This window comes from Rosa rugosa, chromosome 4, assembly GCF_958449725.1.
Source record: "Rosa rugosa chromosome 4, drRosRugo1.1, whole genome shotgun sequence".
Lineage (NCBI taxonomy): Eukaryota > Viridiplantae > Streptophyta > Magnoliopsida > Rosales > Rosaceae > Rosa > Rosa rugosa.
The window spans coordinates 16,865,796-16,888,741 of record NC_084823.1 but is presented as its reverse complement, the minus strand read 5'-3'; the positions used below and the strand labels follow the sequence as shown (position 1 = coordinate 16,888,741).

Genomic DNA, 22,946 nt, shown 5'->3' with positions numbered 1-22,946 from the left:
ATATTAAGAGCATTTTTAGTAATGCTAGTCAAATTTTAACCAAAGTAGCTAAAAAGTTATTTTGGCTAGCCACTTTAGAAATACGTTTTCATCAGTTCTCTCAATTTTAACTAGTTTTGAATTTATATTATTTATTAAATGAATAAAAAATAATTTAATTTCATTTATAAATTATACAAAATAACTTAAAAGAAATATTTAAAATTTACAAAAATAATAAAGAGCCTCATTTTGCTCTCTATATTTATGAGCGGGATAGCTAAAAGTTAAAATGAAGAGCCACTTAAGAGTCTGGTGCATGCAGTTGTCAAAACTGATAGAAAGCACATGCTCTCTAAAATAGCTAAGGATCCAAGATAGAGAGTCTGCTAAATATACCCTAACTAGTTAAGTTTAGCTAATTTGTGTTAAAAAAAAAAGAAAAAGACCTAGTTAATTACAAAGAATCACACTAATTTTTTTGTCCTCTTATTCTGCTACTCAAATTAATTAAAATAAAGATCTTCAGAAATGAAACTATGGTCTTCGTGGTGATTTATTAGTTTCTAGCTTCTATGCTAATTAAAATAAATTTCTTAGAAAATTCCTTGGGATCTCAACATATACAAATATGCAGTGACTGGCTCAGGTAATCCTGTGATATGACGATGTAGTAAGGTCCAAATTATGATCCTTATTGCACTAGCTACTAGGTACTCACAGAGATTTTAAGACGTATAAGACATGTTGATATCAAAAGACATCATCCATTTTTGCTCCGTAATCAGCTACTATCATGAATTCGTTACGACATTGATATTTTATGGTATTCCCTCGATCTCTTCATAAAGAAATCGGATTCACTCTCCAATTTTTAAGTTTGAAACTAAACTTCCTCTGTTCAACGTATATAATATGCTTGGTTGATCTCCCTGTTTGGCTCCAAAACCAGTTGGCTTGCAAACTGTCTCTTTTGAGCGATTGATTGCGCAGGCGTGCCAGCACCGCGGGGTGCAGTCGTTGGGGTAGTCCCTTGACCTGACTTCTTCTTCAAGCGCTGTGGACGAGGAGAGCACCAACCTCATCACAGGGTTCTTCTCTATGCCTTTCGGAAAATGACTTTTTGCCTTACTGGTAAGGGCTTTGGTTGTGGTCTCTTTGCGTTCACCGAATCGATACTTAGTGTTGTAGACTAAGCAGAGCAATCACTGGGAAGTTGGGAGAAGCACGGGTTTTTGCTAAAGCGTGACTTTAGCTTCGCTGGGTTGCGAGGGCGTTACCCTTGCTTCGCTGGTAGTAACGGTGGCGGTTGCGCTCGCAGTCGGCTCCTGGGGAGACTGGGACTGGAAGTACGGTCGCCGGGTTGGTTTGGTGATGCTGACAGTCGGCTCTTGGAGAGACTGGGACTGGCGCACGGTCACCGGGTTTCAACGAGGTTGAAGGTTTGCTCCGGGGAGGCTTTGTAATCGCTGGGATTGATTGATTTGAGAGAGGTCTTTCTGTATCGTCTTTAGCCTCTATATATAGGCTGCTGCAGATTCACTTTCCAAATATGAATGAAATACTATAATTTAGGCCACAGTTATTGGCCTTGAATCAAATCAAAACTCTTTATAGTTTTGATATTATCATAGGTGATAATAAATAATTATCCGCCTCTGTCGTCGCTAGAATATAGGCAAGATTACTTGCCTCTTAGAGTCTTGAACGCAATCTTCCTCTTGGTCGCGAGCACTCGTCGCGAGGACTCCTTAATTGACCCATCTGCCATGCAATATGTAATTATGTATGTATATATATATATATATTCCTCAGTTGGCCCACCACCTAGCAATTATATATACTCCTTGATTATTGCCATTGCATGCTCCTTCTACACGTCCACCATGCCATCAATTGCATGAGAATCTTAACTATTTGCATGTATATTGGTACTAAAGGAGAACGAAGGATCATTGTTTCCTTCCTTGATTGATCAACCCAATCTGCTCGCTTGCACAGTACTTGGCAATCAAGCAAACAAATCACCATTAATTATCAGATATCTTGATAATTAATAATAAATCAAAGAATATTCAGATTTGCTCCAAGATTGCTTGGCCTCCAAGTAGGCTTTATTTAGCCTCTAAACAATATATTCCGAGCTTATCGAAAATATATAGCTTGGGCCACGGATATTGGCCCGGTTTCCTTCGAATCCCCTTTGTCGGGAAAAAACGTTATTTTGGGTTCAAACACTCCCAACTGTATAATACCGGGCATTATTATGGTAAGCGCATTTCCTTTCCCCTAGCGCTATGTGTATCATGCATATAACTCTCTTGGTGGAGGCTGCTGCCTAGTTTCATCCTCCATCTTTCTATGCCCGCAAGTGTTGAAGACCAGAGCAGTGTTTTTTTAAGACCTAAAACATGCTAGAGCTGCAACTCTCAAGACCATATTGGAGGTGCGTCTCCAATAAAAAACTACAGTTCTAAATAAAGAAAGAACTTGATGTTGTCATCACCAAAACCCAAGATACAAATCAAACCTCCGCAAAAGGCTTCCGGCCACCACTAGTATTTCTACAAGCTAATAACAAATGCATGAAATCTGATGCAAAGACATAACGAAAAAAATGCAGTCAAGTGAGGACAACTCTTAGGTTCACCCTTTGGATGAATGAATATATTCACCCTCTCTTGCGATTAACGCATAATAACTTTATATTTTCTAATCAACCATTCATGTTGTATAACGTAATACAAATTAAGATTAGCTCTATAAAAAATCAATCAAATTGAAGACCTTTTAGTTATTCATTTATATGAAATACATGGATGGTTCATCATAATAGTAGTAAGTGTTGTTAATTAGAACCATCCATTTGTTTGATACAATTAGATATTTAAACGATTTCTGATTTGATTACACTACTAGAATTTTTTTCAGACATCGGTTCTGGACCGTTGTTAAACTAATTTTCGACCGATGTCTTAGTGGGTGTAGAGAAAAGTATAGACATCAGTATAAGAGCGTTTTCAACCGATGTCCCAGACAACAACCAACATCGATTCTAAAAAACAAATCGATGTATAATCGTTATAATCTTCATATTTTTGTATGTTAGGTATGTCTAATTCTTCATATTTTCACATTTTATGCTTAAAAAAGTATATGTCGAACAATACCTACTTGAACATTTGCATCGATTTCTATTCCAGAAGTGATGTCCAGTACACTTGTAGACATCAGTTCCCATGAGTATTGTTTGTTCGTAAAACCGATGTTCACCTTTTGACCACACATCGGTTTGCTCCATGGTAGGTGATTTGTATGTTCATAATAGATTACGGTTTGGTGATTAGAAATCGATGTGCAGTAGTTTTGATTACATCGGTTTTGAGTTACAATTCGATATATTGATAATCATAGGACATCGATTTCATTTTTGATACTGATTTCTAATCTCTCAACTGACTTCGTTTTCCTTGGCATTACTATTTTATTATGCTTTAATATACTTCACTTTATTTTGACAAGCATGATGTGAAAAGTTTGCATTTAGCTATTGCTGGGAAAAAAATTGCATTTCTCATCATCCAAAATTAGGGGCTTTCCATTAATTTTATTTCCAAATTCATGATTCAACATAATTCAGAAAATAAACCCCTAAACTTACAAAAGCTAGCTTGGAAACTTATGAGCAACAATGTACAAAAGTTCCACACCAAGATTTGCTTCAAAGCCAAAACTAGCTAGCCTTACTCAAAAAACATCTTGGCAGTCACAGTCCTACATCAAACTCTGTATATAATCAGCCACTTCAATGCACACCTCGTCAATTTGATTTTGGCTATATGATTTCCGCGTCTTTACCGCCCACTAGAAATATATAAACATGCAACACACAAGACACAGTGATTGGGTAAACAAGCTAATGAAGATAATTAGTGCGGAAACCCTATGGACTATCTATAGAGGCCAACACTGGCAATATAAAGACTTGGAAGTAACTGGAACGTAAAACAGAAACAGAAACAAAATAATACCTTTTTTCAAATGCTTCTATAACATCAGAGACAGATTGGAGATTCTCCAAGGGTTCCCATGTATTGGCTATCTCTGGCCAGCCACGCCCGCATAAGCACAACACCAACAGGTTGATTCTTCGGATATTATTACTCTGGCTCCTTTGTTAACTAATGTTGCTTCCACCTGATCAGCAGACTGACAGCTAGTTGACTCTAACGTTCTGCATACAAATTGCAGAAACAAGGTCATGTGTCACTTATCTGCAGCATACATCAAAATCCTACAAATGTAGATATATATTATTGATGAGCATCTGAACACAATCTAGACTGAAATCTGTCCAGCAACACTTGATAAAATAAGTACTCAAATAATCTGAAAATCATGTAGAATTTCCAATAAAAGGATCACATATAAACCTGGATAACAGGTGTTCAGCTTCCAACTCTGTCATAAATGCACTAATAAGTGCAAAGTTTGAAACTTTGATCTGTCAAGTTCAAGCAAAATAAACATTTACAAACCCTCAGACAAATATCAAGCAAAACCAAAAAAAAAAAAAGAGGCATTCAAAGCATAGCATAGCAGCACTGAGAACCATTGCTAAAGGCAAAAGCCTTATCCTGCATGTTGGACCGTTTCATATTTAAATCGCATTGTACTCCAAGAGCAAGATAATTTGATGTGCAGGAAAACCAACCTGTCCAGCAATATCAGGAGCAGAACCATGTATAGGTAAAAAAAGTCCAGCATCCTGAGCCAATGGGAATTATAATGTATTCAGATCAAAGAGATAAGAATTCCCACCATAGTGTAAAAAATTCCAAAAGTAAATAAATAACTCAAAGTTAAGTATAAAATCCAAGTGCAGAAACAAACCATGTCAGGCTTGAACATCGCCTCACAAGCACCATATACGCACGCTGATGCAGTGCCAGCAACAACGAAATCCTTTGCTAGTTCCCTGAATATACATATGCACAAATGGCATCACTATAGGAAGCTACTTAACATATGTAAGCATATACACTCAAAGTAGGAGAAAAGCATGCATCTTTATCCTATTTAGAAAATTTGAAAACACAAGCAAGCAACGCACACGCATAATGCGTGTGCAACTTAAACATCTTTTAATATGAGCATTCTTTTAATTGAGGTCTTCATAAAGAAAACGTAAAATTTGCATATCATTGCATACAAAATTGAAACATTAAACTAAATTCTTAACTATAAAACAACAAAGATCAAACTTTCTAATTTCCTATATTTCACCGTACAATGTACTAAGGTAAAATAAATAATAAAAAAAGAAAGAAAAAAAAACTGCTCAAAATTTATTACAATTATAGTCTCAATTGAGTCAATTCTTTTTCATGGTAACCTTTTTCACTTAATTGGTTTTTCTTTGTTGGCTCTTCAATGTCATAGCCCATAACCTAGAAGTCTGGTGCTTCCCTTGTTAGCCAGCATTGATATAGTCTGAGGAAGTTCCAGTAATTTAACCTGCTTAACAAACCATTTAGCAAGATCTAACTATATTGAACAGCTTTTTTTTCCAAAAAAAAAAATGGAAGCTTTGTAAATCAAAAAGGAAACCAAACTTCACACTTTAGTCTTTGTTCATGATAAATAGAAACCATTGGCACAGTCAACATATATGCAAAATCAGGTTGAATTATAACAGTTCAATGTGCAATTGCAATATGATGACAAATCTACAAAGTTGTAAAAGAAAAGGTGACTATACCGTATATACATGTCGACATTGATTAAGAATAGCTCTCCTTGAGCATCTTCTTCTCTCCAGGCCCATCATCAACATTTGTTACCATTTGACACGAATGGCTTGTGCACTTCATTTCCATTTGTAGGTTATCCTCAATATTAATAGTGAGATCTGCAAATTTCAACCTCATAAGCTCTAAAATACAAAATATCTTATGTGCAAGAAAGAAGATGCAGATCTAATTGAAACCAAAAACTTCTAAGCAGTTAACACCACACACTTTGCGTAAATTTTGCCAAACATATGAATGTAGTATCCAAAAGGCTTGGGTAAGCTATTGGATTAACTCCAATACCTGGCACTGAAGCCAATTTATCAAGTCCCCTATAAAAGTAAATCTGTTCATAATGAAACAGAGAGAGTGCATCAAGCTTTAGAAGAAAATCCGGAAAATTGAGATTCCTCCCATCCAATTTCAAAGAGGATACAATCTCATCCCATCTCCTATATATCTTTGTTCAAATGAAAATGCATCAAGATATCAATCAAATTCCATGAGAGGCCAAGAACGACACTCGATAGTAACAAACTTTACAGAATATAAAGATACTAAAATGACATGGTAAAACCTGAAATTTCCATTTGTAAACCAATCCCACATCCAAAATCCATCACAGGAAAGGAAAATATTTACCTTCAAACAACTCGCACAACCCAACAACTCGACAGAGATCAATCATGAAAAACTGTACCAAACAGTCCACAACCTATGACTACAAAAAATGAAAAAAACAATGAGCAAATCATACATGCAAGACAATACAAACTGCAGGAGAACACCACACCACTTCCGATCGCAAACCGAGCAATCCCAGATGAAGCTAAGCAATACCCAAATCAAATTTTAAACGGAAACTACAATTGCCTATCAATTGAAATCTAATAGCTGGATTGCAGACCTGTGTTCTTTGAATTAGTAATCCTTTCAAGTCTTCATCATGCAACATCAACATCCAGGCTGAATGAAGTACGGAACAAACCTAAATCACAAAACAAAAACACAATTGGAATTCATTCAAATAAGTTCAAACTCTGATTTATACTCGGGTCTATTTCCAATTCTAGTGGTATTAATATCAAAACATCTAAACAAATTAGTACCTTATTTGAGGAAAAAAAAAAACATTAGTAGCTATAAGCTCAACTGAGGGCTACCAACTTAGTAAAATCTAAGCTCTACCTATTTGTATCAAATTTCAAAAATCAGTTCATGCAACCTGTTAAACTTCAGGTGCATTTTCAATCCCCTGGTGTCCGGTGTTACCAGTTTCAAATATCAAAATATAAGTTCAAATATCAAAACACATAACTCCCCACAATATCAAGGTTCCGCATGGTTGAATCAAGTAAATCTCTAATTTGTTCATTATATACATGTGATAAAGAAGAAATCGACAACAGACATTACTACACAAAGACCAAAGAGACCAAATGTTGCCCTATAGTTTCCAAAAGAATTTAAATAAGAAAACGAAATATGTACCTCTAAGAAAAGAGCAACAGATTGAACTGATAGTTAAAACTGTTTCACTTCAGTGTTCTCCTGCTCCGACAAATAATCTTCCCAAACAAACAGTCACGAACACATGTCAGATACCCGATTACATTCTACATTTCAACTTACCAAAATGAAGTAGAAAAACAAGAGACATGTACCTAGGATTTTCAGATCCATCAATCTCACTATGCAAATCAAACAATTTCGAGACTCAACTTTCCAAATTCACGCTCCAATTTCAAATTACAGAACATAAAGTAGTAAATAAGCTACTCCATTTCTTAAGTACCTTCACCGGAATGTTCTGAGCGGCAGAGGTCGGAGATTTGGGCAAATCGAACGGTACTGGTAGCGGCTTGGTAGCGAAAGCTGAATCGTGGTCAGCTTGGATGTAAGGGTTAGGTGAAAGGGGCTTTTTCGGCATTTGGTGCGGCAATTTTGGGGCTGAAGAAGGATTTTCCGTGCTTGGTTGAGATGGATCTGGGGTGGAGGTTTCGAATCGATGAGGCGGAGATGGTTCCCAAGAATCGAGACTCGCCAGTGGTCTCTGTGGGGGTGTTCTTCACGTTCATTGTTTCTGAGACGAAGAAGGAGAAAGGAGGAGGGGTTTAGGGTTGGGGTCGGAGACGGAGGCGGATGCGGAGAAAGGCGGAGGAGGCTGGGTCCGGGTCTGAGCTAGAGAATGGAGGAGGAGGTCAAGTTTGGGGTCGGGTTGAGAATGGAGGTCGAGTTTGGGAGGAGATCTGTTTGGGGTGAGTTCAGAATGAAGGAGTCGAGCGAGAGTAACATTAGGGTTTTCGATCTGTTTCAGTTTTGGGGTCGGGTGCAATTTTTTTCCAAGTGTGAAAGTTTTCCCCGCTTCTTCATTTCACTTAAAAACTTAGCGCTTTTTGCAAAAATAGGTTCCCGCAAATTTTCGAACAAAATTTTTAACACCAGTCATTTTAAGAACCGATGTTAATAATATACATTTAAATCTGTATTTTCGTAAAACGATGTTAGATTACTTTTTTACATCGTGGGCAGGTCTGACCGATTTAAAACATGCGATGTCTAATAACATAATTCTAGTAGTGTTGATTTTTTACAGAGATGATCTTTAAAGGCTAATTTAAGATATGAACCGTTATAAATTTATTATTATAAATTTATTAAGTAAAAGTATGTTAATCGAAAATGGAGTGAATATGCTCGTTCACCCTAGGGGTGAACCTGAAAATTGTCAGTCAAGTGGTGGGTGCAAACTTCAAAGGAGAAACCAAAAATATCCATTAATTTTAAGTAAATGACAAAAAGTAATTAATGGAAACATCAAATATTCATTAATATTAATTTTGAGAATTTCAATACCGAAATATATGTGCTGATTTATCCAGTATCATTTTGTTTAGTGGCATAAATCTCTCGTTTGTAAGCAAGATGTCGTGAATTCTACTCATAAAAGACTAGTTGTAATTCTAATTTATGGGCCAGTACCACAAAAAAAAGGGCTACTTTATTGCATCTCCAACTCAACACCTGAAGTAAGCCCACTTTAAGTTTTCATGCCCAAACTTAAAGGCACTCGAATAGTTATTGTCAAGCAAGATATTTTTAGCTAGTCAAAACTCAATTGACCGGTCTTTCGAATCGATTCAATTGGTACAAAATCGAGAAAGACAAAATCCAAAATTAATTTAATGAAGTATGGCGGTTTGATCTCATAAAGTGTATATAGGAAATCTAGCAATCCTAACTCCAAATTGAATCCCGAACTACACTAGTTAAATTCAGCTAATCCAAAATCATATCTCCAACTCCACCAATCAAATTTACCCAAATAAAAGAAAACCAAATTAATCCAAAATTACCACAAGTTAAAATTCAAGGCTCTAAATCCTCGTAAGTGTCCAAACATATATCCAAGATAGAAGGGCTGCTCACCTAAGAGACAGTTTTTAAGGAAATGATAGATAAGTGAATCTGACGGCCAAAAACAAATGTACAATTTTAAATTAGGGTTAAATACTGTTTACTCCCTGAACTTTTACTGAAAAAACACTTCAGTCCCTCACCTTCTAATTTGACATGTTTACTCCTTACACTCTCAATTTCTCACCGAATAGGTCCATTCCGTTAACTCTCCGTTAAATTGTGCCGTTAAGTGGCTGACGTGGCTAATTCATTAATGCTAACTCAGCTTGGTGGGACCCGTTTTAAGAGTAAATACCTATTTTAACCTTGACTTCCTCCATCCTTATTCTTTTCAATTTTTTTTTTTTGACAGAGTCTGACCCAAGTCGAAGAGGATGAGGAGCCACAGAACTCTAATTCCCAATTTGAAACACTCACCCTACAACCCCCTCCAGAACCATAAATGAAGCCTCAACCCGACTCAAACCAAGACAACCCTAAAGCCTTCCCCGTCTGATCTGCTTGGAGCCAGACCGCCATAACCTTCGCTCGAGCGCAAGAAGACGGGCAGGAATCCAAAAGCCGCTAAGAAGAAGCTGGAGATTCTGCGCCTTCCCCTTCCGATCTCCTCGGAGCTGGACTGCCATAACCTTTGATCGGAGCATTAGGGCTGATCTTCTCGCCCAATTGATCGTCAATGTCAACTCCCAGCAGCGGTGTAGCTACGTTAACGAGCTTAGGATTCTGGTCAACTAGACAGGACCCGCCCCGGATTTCACCCTGAAATCCGAAGTGACCCTGCGGGGCCCACCTTAGAAGAAATTCTGCCAAAAATTTGGCGGAACTTCCCCTAAAATGGGCTACCCAAACCTGTAGGAAAACATTTACACTTCTCAATCAAATCATCCTTATGCTCCTGGAGCCACCCTGCTCCCCAAATCAACATCAATCTCCAATTCACAAAACACATATCTCAACTTGAATAACATAAATCCCATAGGTAATCAGAGCAATTCAAACAGGAAGGTATATGAGGAAAACCTAATTCAAAGGCAGATGCGGAAGCCATGCTGCTGACTATGCCTCAATTTCGTGTACGCCCGACCTCAACTAATTCGCCTGCAAACTGGGCATTTGAAACCGAAGGGCCCAGGGGAAAAGTATTGGAAACACGTTAGTGTGAGTGGACAAAAATAAACAATTCTAAACGAAAGAGATTTTATACTTTTCCCATTTATTTCCTTAAAAACTCTCGATGCATGCAATGATTTAGAAAACAAATCACGAGAAGCTCCGCTCAAGAAAAACCGACTAGCCCCGCTAGTCAGAAACGACTGAGAAAAAAGATCGAAACTCCAATACTCAACAGGATAAGACCAACCCCGCTGGTTACACGGAAATCAGACTAGGCCCCGCTAGTCGAGAAATGATAGGATATGGGGAAGAGATATCACCATACGGGAAATGGAGCCTCCCAGGCTCTACCTACCCTCAACTGCCACTCACACATAGATTGTGCGAGGAGGAGAACTAATAACCTCAACTTCCACTCACACATAGATTGTGAGAGGAGGAGACCAAATAACCTCGACTGCCACCCACGTGAGGAGGAGAATAAATCACCTCTACTGCCACTCACCAACACAAAGTAGGTGAGGAGGAGAACAAGCTACCTCAACTGCCACTCACCAACACAAAGTCAGTGAGGAGGAGACCTAATCACATAACCCGCGTATGGTGAGGAAAAATCATCGAAAACCAGTAAATCCATGTAGCTTCCCCACATTTCACACGAGATAGAAACCATGTATTCAACGACGTGACCCCGCACGCCAAGATTACTCTCAGTCTCAAAATGGATAAGTGAGAAATAGGAATAAATCGACGGCGTGTCCCACACGCCAAAATATTCTCAAATCCGTAACCAAAACCGGAAATTAGTAAAAGCAAATCCCATTTCCAACAAAAATCTCTCAATATCTCCAAGAAACAAACCAAATCCAAAATCATTAATTAGGCACTCCCAATGCCAAAACCGAAAGTCGAAAAATAAATGAGAAAAATCCAACTCCATCGAAACTCATCTTGAAAATCTTCCAGGAGCTTAAATCGGCGATTAGAAATATACTTAATTCCGGAAATTACCTCAGATATAAGTAATTCGTCAAATAACATTATAAATCATAACCAACCTTTGAACTCATTATTGAAAGCAAAACCACGATATAAATCGAAATCAAATTCCGAAAATTAATTCATTTGCTCAAAATGTAATATGAATAAAACTAGAGCATTATTTAAGAAAATAAATGCATGCATCAATATTTAAAAATAAAAGTCCACTCACAGTACTATTCCGACGATCACGCATTCGTGTTCCGTCATCGAGCAATAGCTCGGTACGTCGTCCTGTACACAATTATATTCCGTGAATAATTATTCAATAATTTAATACAATTCCTAAAATCAACTCCTCATAATTTCACCTCCCAATTCTCCTCGGACTTAGCCCAAATTATACCACTAATACCAATTCGTTAATTTAAAGGTTCCAAGGCAGAACCGAGAGATATCCGACGGTCGGATTCTCGTAATTCGATAATCGAAACCTTAAATTTCAAAATCCATAAATAATTCTAAGTTTCTCCAAAAATTACCAAATTTCACATACAAGCTCTACACAATTAATAGGATTTAATGGGCTAAAAATTGGAATTAAATGTCAGCCCTACGCGCCACCACGCGCCACCCACAGTGGCGGCGAGTGGGGCCCACGCGCCGGCGGCCACCACCTCTGATGCCCACCAAATTTGGACAGTAGCTTCTACTCAACAAACCCAACCATTCATTCAACTACAACATCTCACAATTTTACCTTTAAATGATCGAATCGAACCGGTGAAGAAAACCCAGAATTCCAAGAACCCTAGAATTGGGTTTCGATCAATTCTCCCTCTACACTGCAAATCGGACTGCAAGACCTTAGGGGAAATGATCCTTGTCAAAAACCCGGCCTTCGATGTCCGTCTGGTGACCGGAGGTGGCCGGAATCGCCGGAAATCGGCGAAACTCCAAACTGTAGCCGGGAACGATATTGCCTCAATTCGAGGTTTCTGGGCCAAATCGCCACAACCCAAGGCCGGTAGGATGCAGGGAGGAAGGAGGCGCTCCTGTGGTGGCCGGTTGCTCGCCGGTTGATGGCCGGACGGTGAGGAATCGGGGGGAGGAAGAAAACCCGAAGGAGAAAGGGGGAGAGTCGGGGGAGAGGAGAGAGAAAGAGGGGTGGGTTTCCGGTTTTGGAAACCTACCCGGGTAACTTTCCATATATATCAAAAATTTACCATAAACAGTAATTTTCGTAATTCACTCATAACTTTTGCATACGAACTCCGATTTAGGTGTATCACATGTCCACGGACTCGGTTTAACGTCCTCTACGACTTTCAAGAAGGAAGTTTTCTCAAATTTTGGCCCGATCAAAAAGTCAACTTTTAGGGCCACTAAAATACCGAATTAGAGTAAAAAGTGAGAGTAGTTGTCGTTTACCGTCCAAATGACTAATAAACGGGTAAGTGAAAATACGGGATGTTACACAACTGGTCTGATCTGGGACGCACATTGAAGCTTCTGGTGATCCTGAAATCGAAGAAGAGCGTCGTGGAAGATGTCGGCGAGGAGCAGCCGCCAACATTGGAGGAGTCGAAAGCTTTCCTGGAGGATTTAGTTTCGAATTGGGTGCTTTTGCACGAGGATGTTGAGAAATTATTTAATCTTTGCATTTGAACTTTCTCTGTTTATGTTTGAAATGTTGAGGTTGATTCTTTGTTTCTCTTATTGGTGGCTCAATTTTGTGTTAATTACCTAAGCCCCACAACCTCCAGTCGCAGTGACACACTCCATTCCGGCGGCAGAGACCGAATGTCTTCATTCAAATGAGGGCTAACCTGACCGCTGAGAGACGATATCACCAACACGTCAATGGAGGCGGAAAGGATGAGTTGGGCTTAGGATCTTGTCTTCAATGTGGGTTGTGATTTTGCAGATTTTTAAGTGAAATTATGTGAATTTTCTGGGCTACTAGGTTGTTTCATGTGGTCTGTGATATTGCATATTTGGTTGTGGTGAGTGGTGGAGACTATAAGAATATATCTTTGTAGCGTAAGAATGGGTTGGGGACTATTCGTGAGCTTAGAAATATGAAAGATGGAATTGGGAGCATGTCGAGGAGAGTGGGTGAAAGGAAGCTGATCAGAAAACTGATCGAAAACGAAGGTAATAGAAGCCAGGGGCATAATCGACAATTTATCATTCACCTTGCTTATAACGTGCTGAGTTGGTGTCTAGCTGTGTGCCACGTCAGCCACTTAACAGAGATATCAGACGGAATTGACCAGTTAGGTGAGAAATTGAAAGTATAAGGAGTAAACATGTCAAATTAGAAAGTGAGGGACTAAAGTGTTTTTTTTTTTTCAGTAAAAGTTCAGGGAGTAAACAGTATTTAGCCCTTTAAAATTATTATAATTTCAGCTTTAGGTTGTTGTGATGCATTTGTCTCTCACAGTCTCTTAAAATATCTCTTAAGTGAGCAAGACTGTCCAAGATAGATAAAGTCATTTGTATATTTAGTTTTCAAAGTCCTATAACTATATGTGGTTTGATCTTGTTAGGGTGTGTTGGCAATCTAGAAGGGCCTTATTGTTTGCTGTGACTCTCCTGTGTGTAGCGCATATGATATGACCACAGTCTTTCTGAACAAACCTTCATACCAAACAAAATAAATAGAGGAAAAAGGAAAAAGACTTTTCCCATTTCCTGCTTTTTTCCAGGGTAACTATTCCTATTCAATGACTCAACCATCCACATTCCACAATCTCCAGTTCTCCACGCTCTCTATAATCTATATAATAAACACAGCAGCTACTGAGTACCCACTCTCTCAGTCTCTCTCACCAGCCTTTAAACCCATAAACAAAAAGTAGACACAGTTGCTCAATTATGGCTTCCTCTAGCTCTGCTTTTAGAACCATATCTTCCTCCTCCATGAAACTAGCCAACCCAAAATCACTGACCCACTCCCAAACAAACTCACTTCTACCCTTCAAGCTCCGAAACCCACCACCATCATCATCTCTGAAGCTGAACTCAAGCTTTTCACTGCCCCAAAGATCATTCACTTGCAAAAGCCAGGTCACCCCATCATCGGAGTCTGAAAGATCCAGTAAGTACACTTTACCAATTGTCTGACTCTGACCACCGGTTTGAGTGTTGCTTTGAACTTTTGGTGACCCTTTTGGTTTTTCTGCTTGATAATTTTGCAGCCAAAGTTCAGGAACTTAATGTGTATGAGATGAATGAGAGGGATCGTGGAAGCCCTGCTATTCTGAAATTGAGTCAAAAAACTGTCAACTCCCTCGGCGATCTCGTCCCCTTCAGTAACAAGGCAAGTTCTTCTACCTTTTCTTTTTATAACTGTAGAAAATTTATTGTTATTGGTTATCTTTGGTGATGTAGAGAAAAGTTTACTCATGGTTGGCTATATTTTGGGGTTAAGTATGAACTTTTATCTTCCAGTTACTAATTTAGTGAACTTGGTCAATGTATATTTAAACGTTCACAATTCTCGTCACATTTTGTTAAATTTTATCAAAATTATCTTTAAAACACCCACAAGCAACCTCTCAAGTCCAATCAAAGTCTGAAATCTCTGTTCTTCAAGCTGTATAATGGGGTTAGATGGAGTACTTTTATGAACATGTTGTTTTAGTACCTTGTTCAGTCTTACTCAAACTTTTCATATGATTCTTGTCAATATTTTTGATCGAATATTTGTCTATGTTTCTCTATATTCAGATATATCAGCTATCTTCAATATATAGTACTATCTATCTTAAAATCCAATAGCATTTTATTGTGCTTACAGTGTTTATTGATCGAGATATCCTAGTTCTAAAGTTTGTATGATAATTAGTATAACATTGCTCCAAAGATGCTTTTCTAAATTCTAAAGGGTCACTTCGTGTTAAATGTCCTGCACACGTGGTATTGGAATGTGATATTTACATTCTCACAAAAAAAATGTGAAACTTTCTCCTCAATCCTCACATTTATGTACTGACTTTTGGTCTGTGTCTCGATTATTAGTTGTACACTGGGGACCTGCAAAAACGACTTGGAATAACTGCTGGAATATGCATTCTGATTGAAAACAAACCAGAAAAGAAAGGTGATCGCTATGAGGCCATCTACAGCTTCTACTTCGGAGACTATGGTCACATTGCGGTACAGGGACCCTATTTAACCTACGAGGACACGTATCTTGCCGTGACTGGGGGGTCTGGAATCTTCGAGGGTGCTTACGGTCAGGTGAAGCTGCAGCAGCTTATTTTCCCCATCAAGCTTTTCTATACATTTTACCTCAAGGGCATTAAGGAGGACCTTCCCAATGAGCTTCTTGGAAAACCAGTGGAGCCCAACCCAGGTGTTGAGCCTAGCGCAGCTGCCAAGGCCTGTGAGCCTGATGCCACCATTGCCAATTTCACCAACTGAGTCACTGAGATGGTGATGAATTTTCAGACCAAATAAAAAGATGGTGATGAATTAATAATGACTGGTGATGCTGGTGGGTATCTTTAGGATTGTTGTATTTTTTTCTTGGTGTTGTTTTTTATTTTGGGGCATCTCTTTTGTTGTTGTAGTGGGTTTTGATTGGTGACTTTTCTGTAAAAGGATGAGCATGTGAAGCATATGGACCTAATTGATAATGATATGATGGTGACTCTACAACATGATATTGTCATTTTCTTCTTGTAGGACTACTATAAATACTAGTGTGATGGTTTTTTTTTTTTTTTCTTTTCAAAACTTTCATAACTATACCGATTATTAAAAAAAAAAAAAAAAACTCAAAAGGGTTTACAAAAAGGCTGGAATCCCGCTTTCCCTTCTTTGCAAATAGTGGGCTATTTCGAGATTGGCCATAAAATGAGTATTGCATCATCAAAAGTCAAATCGAAAACCATGATCGCCTGGCGATTATATCTTTCATCTCATGGTAGAGGTCGTGGCAAGAAATACCGATTATGAAACCAGGTTCACGCTCGCTTATTAGCTAAAATGAGCTTACAACACTTGAAAACTCGTAGTCATCTCCTTAGAAGCTTGGTTTTCTGTCCCCCATTTTTCACTTTGACTAGATAGAGGAAAGGCATTTCTCTCTTCGGCTAGTTAATTATTTCAAGTTTGGGTTACAAGTTTGAAACCCAAACTTGGAATGTGTCGCAGACATCAGTTAAGCTTGTGTCAAGTTTCTCCATGCATATATCTGAATTTCTTAATCTCCAGATACGTCTCTAGCCAAGGTCAGTGGAAGATCATATTTCAAGACTTCGTAGTGGGAGACGGGAGAGACCTATAAATTGTTCTTTAGCCCATCCAGCCTTTTAGCCGTCTCTGTAACTTTCACTTATGATAAAGGTCTTGTCATATGCCTTTCGTCTATTCCGGTCCTCCTTGTGTTCCTTAGTATATACATGTGCTACATGATTGCAATGAAGTTTTTAATCTACTGATCATGTGATCTTCAGTCTTGGTAGTTTGAAGCTAGATAGTGTTGATATGTGCTAATTAATGTAGTATGAGACTTGTGATTGCATATGGATATGCAGAGAAGGGGGAGGCTTGTATTAGTTGAAAGAGAAGAGAACAGACTAAGAGGGATTAGTGAGAATGGAAAGGTAAAGTATTCTTGATCATTGCTGCTGATCGATGTTGTCAAGGAAGAGAGTTGTAGGAGATTCGTAAATGAAACCAGATGCGTCATTCAGAATATTGGAAATTAACTTTTGTATTATTATACTTCAAATCTTTTATTTCTATAAGCATTTTATTGTTTATTTGATATTGTTTGCCACCCACATGTTAGAAGTGAAATCTAACACTTTTGAAACTCCCGTGTGGCACTTGGCAAAAATATTCTCAATGGTGAGAAGGCTTTTTGAAACCATCAAGAATAGCAATTAACACTAGATCTAAGTAACCTAAGATTGCCAAAAAAGAAACAGAAGATTCAAGTCAAGTACGAAATGTCAGTTGCTCCCATAATGCTACAGTATAAATGACCTTGCCTCCATCGAATCCATCCTATGCCGTCCGAAAAGCCAATCTTCTTACCATTGAGAAGTTTTGCTGAATATATATATGTAGCATTGATTAGTTAATTAGTGCGTATATATAACTTCAGCCATTACTATCATTATCTTGTTTATATATAATCGAGTCTCAGTGTACATTTTCACTGTTCTTTAACCTTTTGTTTTCTAGGGATTAGAGTTTAGGGCAATAAGCGTACCTGAAGAATCCCGAGCCAAAGCTGCTGTGCCACATTGAAGGGAAGAGTTGCTCCAAGCTGCATCAGTATTAATCTATTCCACATTACCTTCATAATTAATCAACATGTTCCTCTATCGTAAATGAAATTCATTTCTTCTACCGTCTTCTTCCATAGAGCAAACGGGATTTCTCGATGAACATTATGCATAACTATTATATAAGAGTAGTTATGCCTTTTGAAACAATATCAGACCTCTTAACTTTGGGTTAACCGTTAAGAGAGATACATTTTCCAACAGTACTTTGAATTGATCGAATTCAAAATTAATGAAACTATAATATCAGAGAACCAGTGAGAAGAGCACCAAAGCCATGTATCTTAGAGTTTTTGTGATTCCACATGGCCAACAAGCCCAGAGAAGCAAAGAACTTCAATAAGAAGCTCATACCTTCCAAATAACCATGCTGAAGAATAATTGATGATTGGTTAAAAGTTTAATGAGCTAAATGGTTCTAGGCCAGGGGAGAGAAAAGAATAAGCATCATGTGTCCGTAAAATGTTTTCTTTTTCTATTCATACCAGTATCACATTACGATCTAATATACTCATGTAAATGTAAACAAAACTCCTTCCTATTGGCATAAATATCACATAGCTTACTTACAATGAATCACTAAACCCATCCAAAAGCCAAAATGGTCGTCGTATATATTCAGTCAATTGTTCAATACTTCAATAGAACTATATGTATATAAAAGGAGGTTGAGGTTGGAATCTACCTGTAGAAGAAAATGCACGGATCCGTAAGTAGTTTTTGTTTTTATTTCTATTTACAAAACTAAATGACCATTCTCAGTAAGTAGTTTACTTAGACATAACAAAAACATGATATAACATAATAGTTAGTAGCATCGGAACACTGAAATCAATCAGTGCAAAATCAAAACTTAATTATTTATAGATTCAAAATTAAAGTTCAAACCCGAAGTTCTAGAGAATTAGAGTAATATTAAGTTATTAACAAAAACCAGCAATATTTCACAAAACTTGAGTAAATTCTGTATGCTGAATTAAACAAATATAACAAAACTGGGGTCAAAACTAACCTTTGGATGCTACCCACTTCAGCCGATGATCTTGCACAATTAAGCTGTTCTCCCAATCCATTCCATCCTTGTGATTAATTTCCATCTCTCCACCACATCGCTATTATTTTAGTTGTTCCCTGTAAGGAAAAAACAGTAATGTGGTGGAGAAACGGGGATTCACAAGTATGGAGGGAGAGAAAAAGAGAAGCATTAATGCAAGATTTAAAGAGATCTCATCAATCGTATTCTATACCACTTAGACCTCAAAAAAGTGCAAGATTAGTTTGTTACTCCAGTGAAGCTAAAGAAACCCAGACGCCTAAAGCTTTGTACTTCACTTGTGATGCATACTCTAGGTAGGCCTGTGGCTTTGTCTAAATTTTGCTAAACTAACCATTACTAAGACAATTAAATCCCAAGTTCTTGTCATGATATTGGCGGTACTTACTATAATTATTCAAATGAGCAAACTTTAAGGGTCCTATTTTAGTTGTTCACCTAGGGCCTTCATCTGAGGACCTTACTGTGTTCCCTAAAATTGAAAGCAGAAGAAAAATCAATTAAGGTATAACAAAAAACTCAAAGGACAGAGCAAAACCAATCAATTAGAACTGGAGCTAGTTTGGGCAATTTGTGGGTGATTATGTACCTAAGTAGATTGATCCAACTTCCCAAGGCATGCAACAGCATATATAACGTCAAATATATGCTGCATATAATGTCAAACATCCAGTATTTTGGGAATTCTGCCAAGACAAAAAGGTAAGGATAATTTTTTAAACATACATATTTCCATGATACTGTTTCAAGCACAATAAAAATAACCGACTAAAATGAAGATGAAGATTTTAAAATAGAATACCTTGGCCACAAAACCAACTACACTTGATAAAATGTGGAATATGTTGGTAGATTTTAGAGTACATAGATAACCAACCTGTAGTTTGTCCATCAATCACTTCACAATAACAAAGCTCAGAATATCTCTATCTCTACAAAATGCATTATTTCAAATAATCAATCAATTAAACCATGCTATCATTCTGATTTAAAATAAAAAAATAAAAACAAAAACAAAAAAGAAACAAGAAAAAAGAAAGCTCAACAAATGATAAGAAGTGAACATAGATTTTCTGTATTGCGACCATCTTGTACGATATTACCTGAAAATGCAACCCAGCAGGAACTACTGTTGATTTTGAGCTGTGGCTGCATCTTCCTTCACAGCTTTCTTCAAGATAGCTTCAGTTGGTTGGTGCCAGTTCTCCACTGCCTTTGAAATAGTTTGCCATTTTTCACCATGCTTTGGTTGTGCAGCAACACACCTTTCCAGTACGTCCTTCCGGGTATCCTCAGTTCCATTCTGAAGTTCAAACTTGTAGTATAAAGTCCAGAAATCTCCAATATCTGGGGCATGTGTAACTGCCAGGTTGAGCTTAGTCCTAGCTCTGTCTATCTTTCTTTCACGCCAAAATAACTTGGCCACAGCAGCATTAACATGGGGATCTTCCTTACCACAATATTTGTAGGCATCTAGACTTTTGGTCTTCCTTTGAGGACCGGGTACCATCCCAATAGATGCTGCCCACAAGATACCACTATTGGGACACTCCTGCTCCCGTAAAGCCTTTGCCATCAAAGTATCAGCTTCCCTCTTATTACCATGCCTTAGTTCAGCTCGAACAGCAGCAAGCCATAGTTCAGGATTACGAGAGTTCTTCTTCCTGGCTGTTGTCAGAACTGCACGAGCTTTACTCAGACCATTTCTCTTCTCTTCAAGATTTGCTAGAGAAAGCCAGAGCGGTATACAATTGGAGCAGTGCTTGAGACCCGATTCATACGCGGCCTTGGCTTTTTGAAAATGATTGAGGCGTTCCTCTAGCTGTCCAAGCATCAACCACAATTTAAAGAACGAGGGGAAGCGCTTCAACCCTTCCTCAAGAAACTTCTTCTCCTCATCAGAGTTCCCTAATTCTCTCTGAAGAATTGCTGATTTCATCCATACTCTTCCACTATCTACCCTTGCTCGGGTTTTGTCAAGAATCATTCTAGCTCTCTCTTGCTCATGATTTTCAAACTCTAACTTAAATGCAGCAAGCATAATTTCTTCAGAATTGGGAAGGGATTTAGAAGCTTCTTCAAGGACCATTCGGGCAGCATTCACGTCCCCTGCAAGCCAGTTCTCCTTAGCAGCCATAAGCCAAAAGAATTCAACCTGTGGTAGGTACTTCACTGCTCTACGAAGCAAAGCATCAAGAGATTCCTTGGTCCCATGGCTCTTTTCAAGCATTGCTGCCTTGCGCCATACGCTCTTCTTGGTTAAGAAAACAGTAAGTGCATGTGCATAAATTGCTCTGGCTGTTTCGATGGAACCACTATTCATGTACTCCTCTGCATCAGCAAGCCAAGTCCTCTTCCTATCCTCTTCCTCAACACCAACCCCAACACTGTTTTGAATGATTGCTTGGCAAACTGCCACATGCCCAGCACGCTCAACCTTTTCAGCTTCCTTCATCCATGTTTCTCTGAAATTCACCAACCCTTGTTCCTGCAAAAGCTTTATACCCCTTTCAATAATCTTCCCAACCTTAGACACATTCCCCCTAACTTCTTCCAACTTGGCTGCTTCAACCCAAATGGCGCGCTCTTTCGGAAGATGCACTCTAGCATTATTAAGAATCATCTTGGCAGCCTCATAACTTTCCGACCTCGCAAGAGCAACCCAAAATTGAACCTCCAACTGACAAACCTCCACGGCCCTATGAAGCAAAACTTTCATATCCTTGTCATCTTCATGACAGAGATCCATCACTGCCTTCCACAGCCTAACACAACGAAGATTTTCATTACTTTGATCCAACGCTTTCCACAACACCTTCTTCTTATTCGACTTATCATGCTCCAAATCCACAGCCCTCATCCATAAGTCCACCGAATTCGGTATCTGCTTCACTCCCATAGCAACAACAACCTTGGCTTCGCTGGGGCTGACAAGCCTGCATGCCTCTAGCCACACATCCTCATTCCTCGGACACATATGACAGCCTTTCTTAATGATCTCCTTGGCTTCCTTCAACTTCCCCACCATCTCCTCCAACCTCGCAGCCGCAATCCAACCACACGGGTCCTTAGGCTTCGACTCTCTTGCACTCCTATACAATTGTCTAGTCTTCTTTATATCCGAAACATCAGAACTAGTACTAACATTCATATTCATACTCAAAAGACCACTAAGATACCCCTTTGGATCCACACTGGTGAGACCCGAAACCGAATCCGAAAGCCTATCCAATTTCAGCTTCATCACTGTCCCCTTTCCCTCGCCCAATGCAGTCAAATCTGTACTCATGGGGTCTACAGACGCAACATGCTGCCTCTCCAGCCTGGCCTTCTCGAAAAGGGTATCCGGCACCGGAACAAAGCTTTCGAACTTCCTCCTCTTCCTGTTCTTCCACGAATAATCCCCCATTTCTGGTAAGCTCTCCCATTCCTTGACGGACACGGAACGCAGCTTCCTCTTCAACTCCTCCGGGGTCTTCTTCGGATTCTCAGCGTTCGACTTTTCCTCCATCTCCTTCTTTTTAGCCTCTCTCCTCTCCTTCCTCCTCGAGTCCATCCTCTCATCCACTGCAGCGTAAACGGCATCAGCCGCGTCGTCGTCCTCGTCGTACTCCGCGTCGGCGAAAAGCCCCATGTCGTTTCCTTCAAACTCGTCGAACTTCTGGTTCTCGTCGTAACCCTTGTCCTCGTCGTCCGGATTTTCCCGAACAGCTCCGATTGGAGGGGGAGTGGGGCGGGCGGGGCCGATGTCGGAGCGGGTGGTGAAGCCGGTGGCGCCGCGGCCGAGGCCGGCGACGTAGTTGGGCGGGGGCTTGGCTGTGAGGAAGGCGTAGCGGTGGGGCTGAGTACTGCCGCCGAGGAAGGGGGTGTGGAGGGTTAGGGTGGAGAGGGTTCCGATGCCCAGGTCGGAGAGGAGTGCGGCGTCGTTTTGGGTGGATAAGTGGAGGCTTTGGGAGAGGAATAGGCGCTGGTGAGAGATGGGCATGAGGGAGGTTTGTTGGATTTGGTGCTTTAGGGTGAGGAGGGTGGTGGTCTTGGGGTTTAGATTTAGGGTTAGGGTTTTGTGGTTTGGGGTTGCGATGAAAACCATTGTGTTTTTTTCTGGTGGATGATTGGAGTCTGAGTAACAGAGAAAAAACTGGATTGATAGACTTGCACGTACGTGTATATAGTTATCTGGTGGCGCTGCTAGAGCTTTATAATTTCCCAATCCAATATGGAATAGGTTTCCCTCATAATAATAAGCAAGCAATTTTTCTTTCAGCGAGGAATCCTAATCCACTAAGGACAATAATAGTT

The 22,946-nt window shown here is 39.1% G+C and overlaps 2 protein-coding genes and 1 long non-coding RNA gene across 4 annotated transcripts; 1 reads left to right on the top strand and 2 right to left on the bottom strand.

Moving 5' to 3' along the window:
- Nucleotides 1–5,756: 5,756 nt before the first annotated feature.
- LOC133742203 (uncharacterized) lies at nucleotides 5,757–8,070 on the bottom strand. 2 transcript variants are annotated; one of them, XR_009862420.1, is made up of 4 exons: nucleotides 7,567–8,070; nucleotides 6,679–6,759; nucleotides 6,414–6,492; nucleotides 5,757–5,890 (listed from the first exon to the last, which is right to left on the bottom strand). It is a non-coding gene; the product is annotated as an uncharacterized LOC133742203 (long non-coding RNA). The 2 variants fall into 2 exon arrangements; XR_009862419.1 differs by lacking the exon at nucleotides 5,757–5,890 and having other exon boundaries at nucleotides 6,320–6,492.
- Nucleotides 8,071–14,015: 5,945 nt separating this feature from the next.
- On the top strand, nucleotides 14,016–15,966 carry LOC133746572 (allene oxide cyclase 4, chloroplastic-like). The gene is made up of 3 exons (XM_062174741.1): nucleotides 14,016–14,388; nucleotides 14,489–14,610; nucleotides 15,312–15,966. Exons 1-3 carry the CDS (start codon nucleotides 14,166–14,168, stop codon nucleotides 15,714–15,716), a joined length of 750 nt encoding a protein of 249 aa, XP_062030725.1. The 5' UTR covers nucleotides 14,016–14,165; the 3' UTR covers nucleotides 15,717–15,966.
- A 3,455-nt stretch (nucleotides 15,967–19,421) lies between these two features.
- LOC133707027 (protein STABILIZED1-like) lies at nucleotides 19,422–22,737 on the bottom strand. The gene is made up of 2 exons (XM_062132573.1): nucleotides 19,751–22,737; nucleotides 19,422–19,579 (listed from the first exon to the last, which is right to left on the bottom strand). Exon 1 carries the CDS (start codon nucleotides 22,735–22,737, stop codon nucleotides 19,774–19,776), a length of 2,964 nt encoding a protein of 987 aa, XP_061988557.1. The 3' UTR covers nucleotides 19,422–19,579; nucleotides 19,751–19,773.
- Between the last annotated feature and the right edge of the window lie 209 nt (nucleotides 22,738–22,946).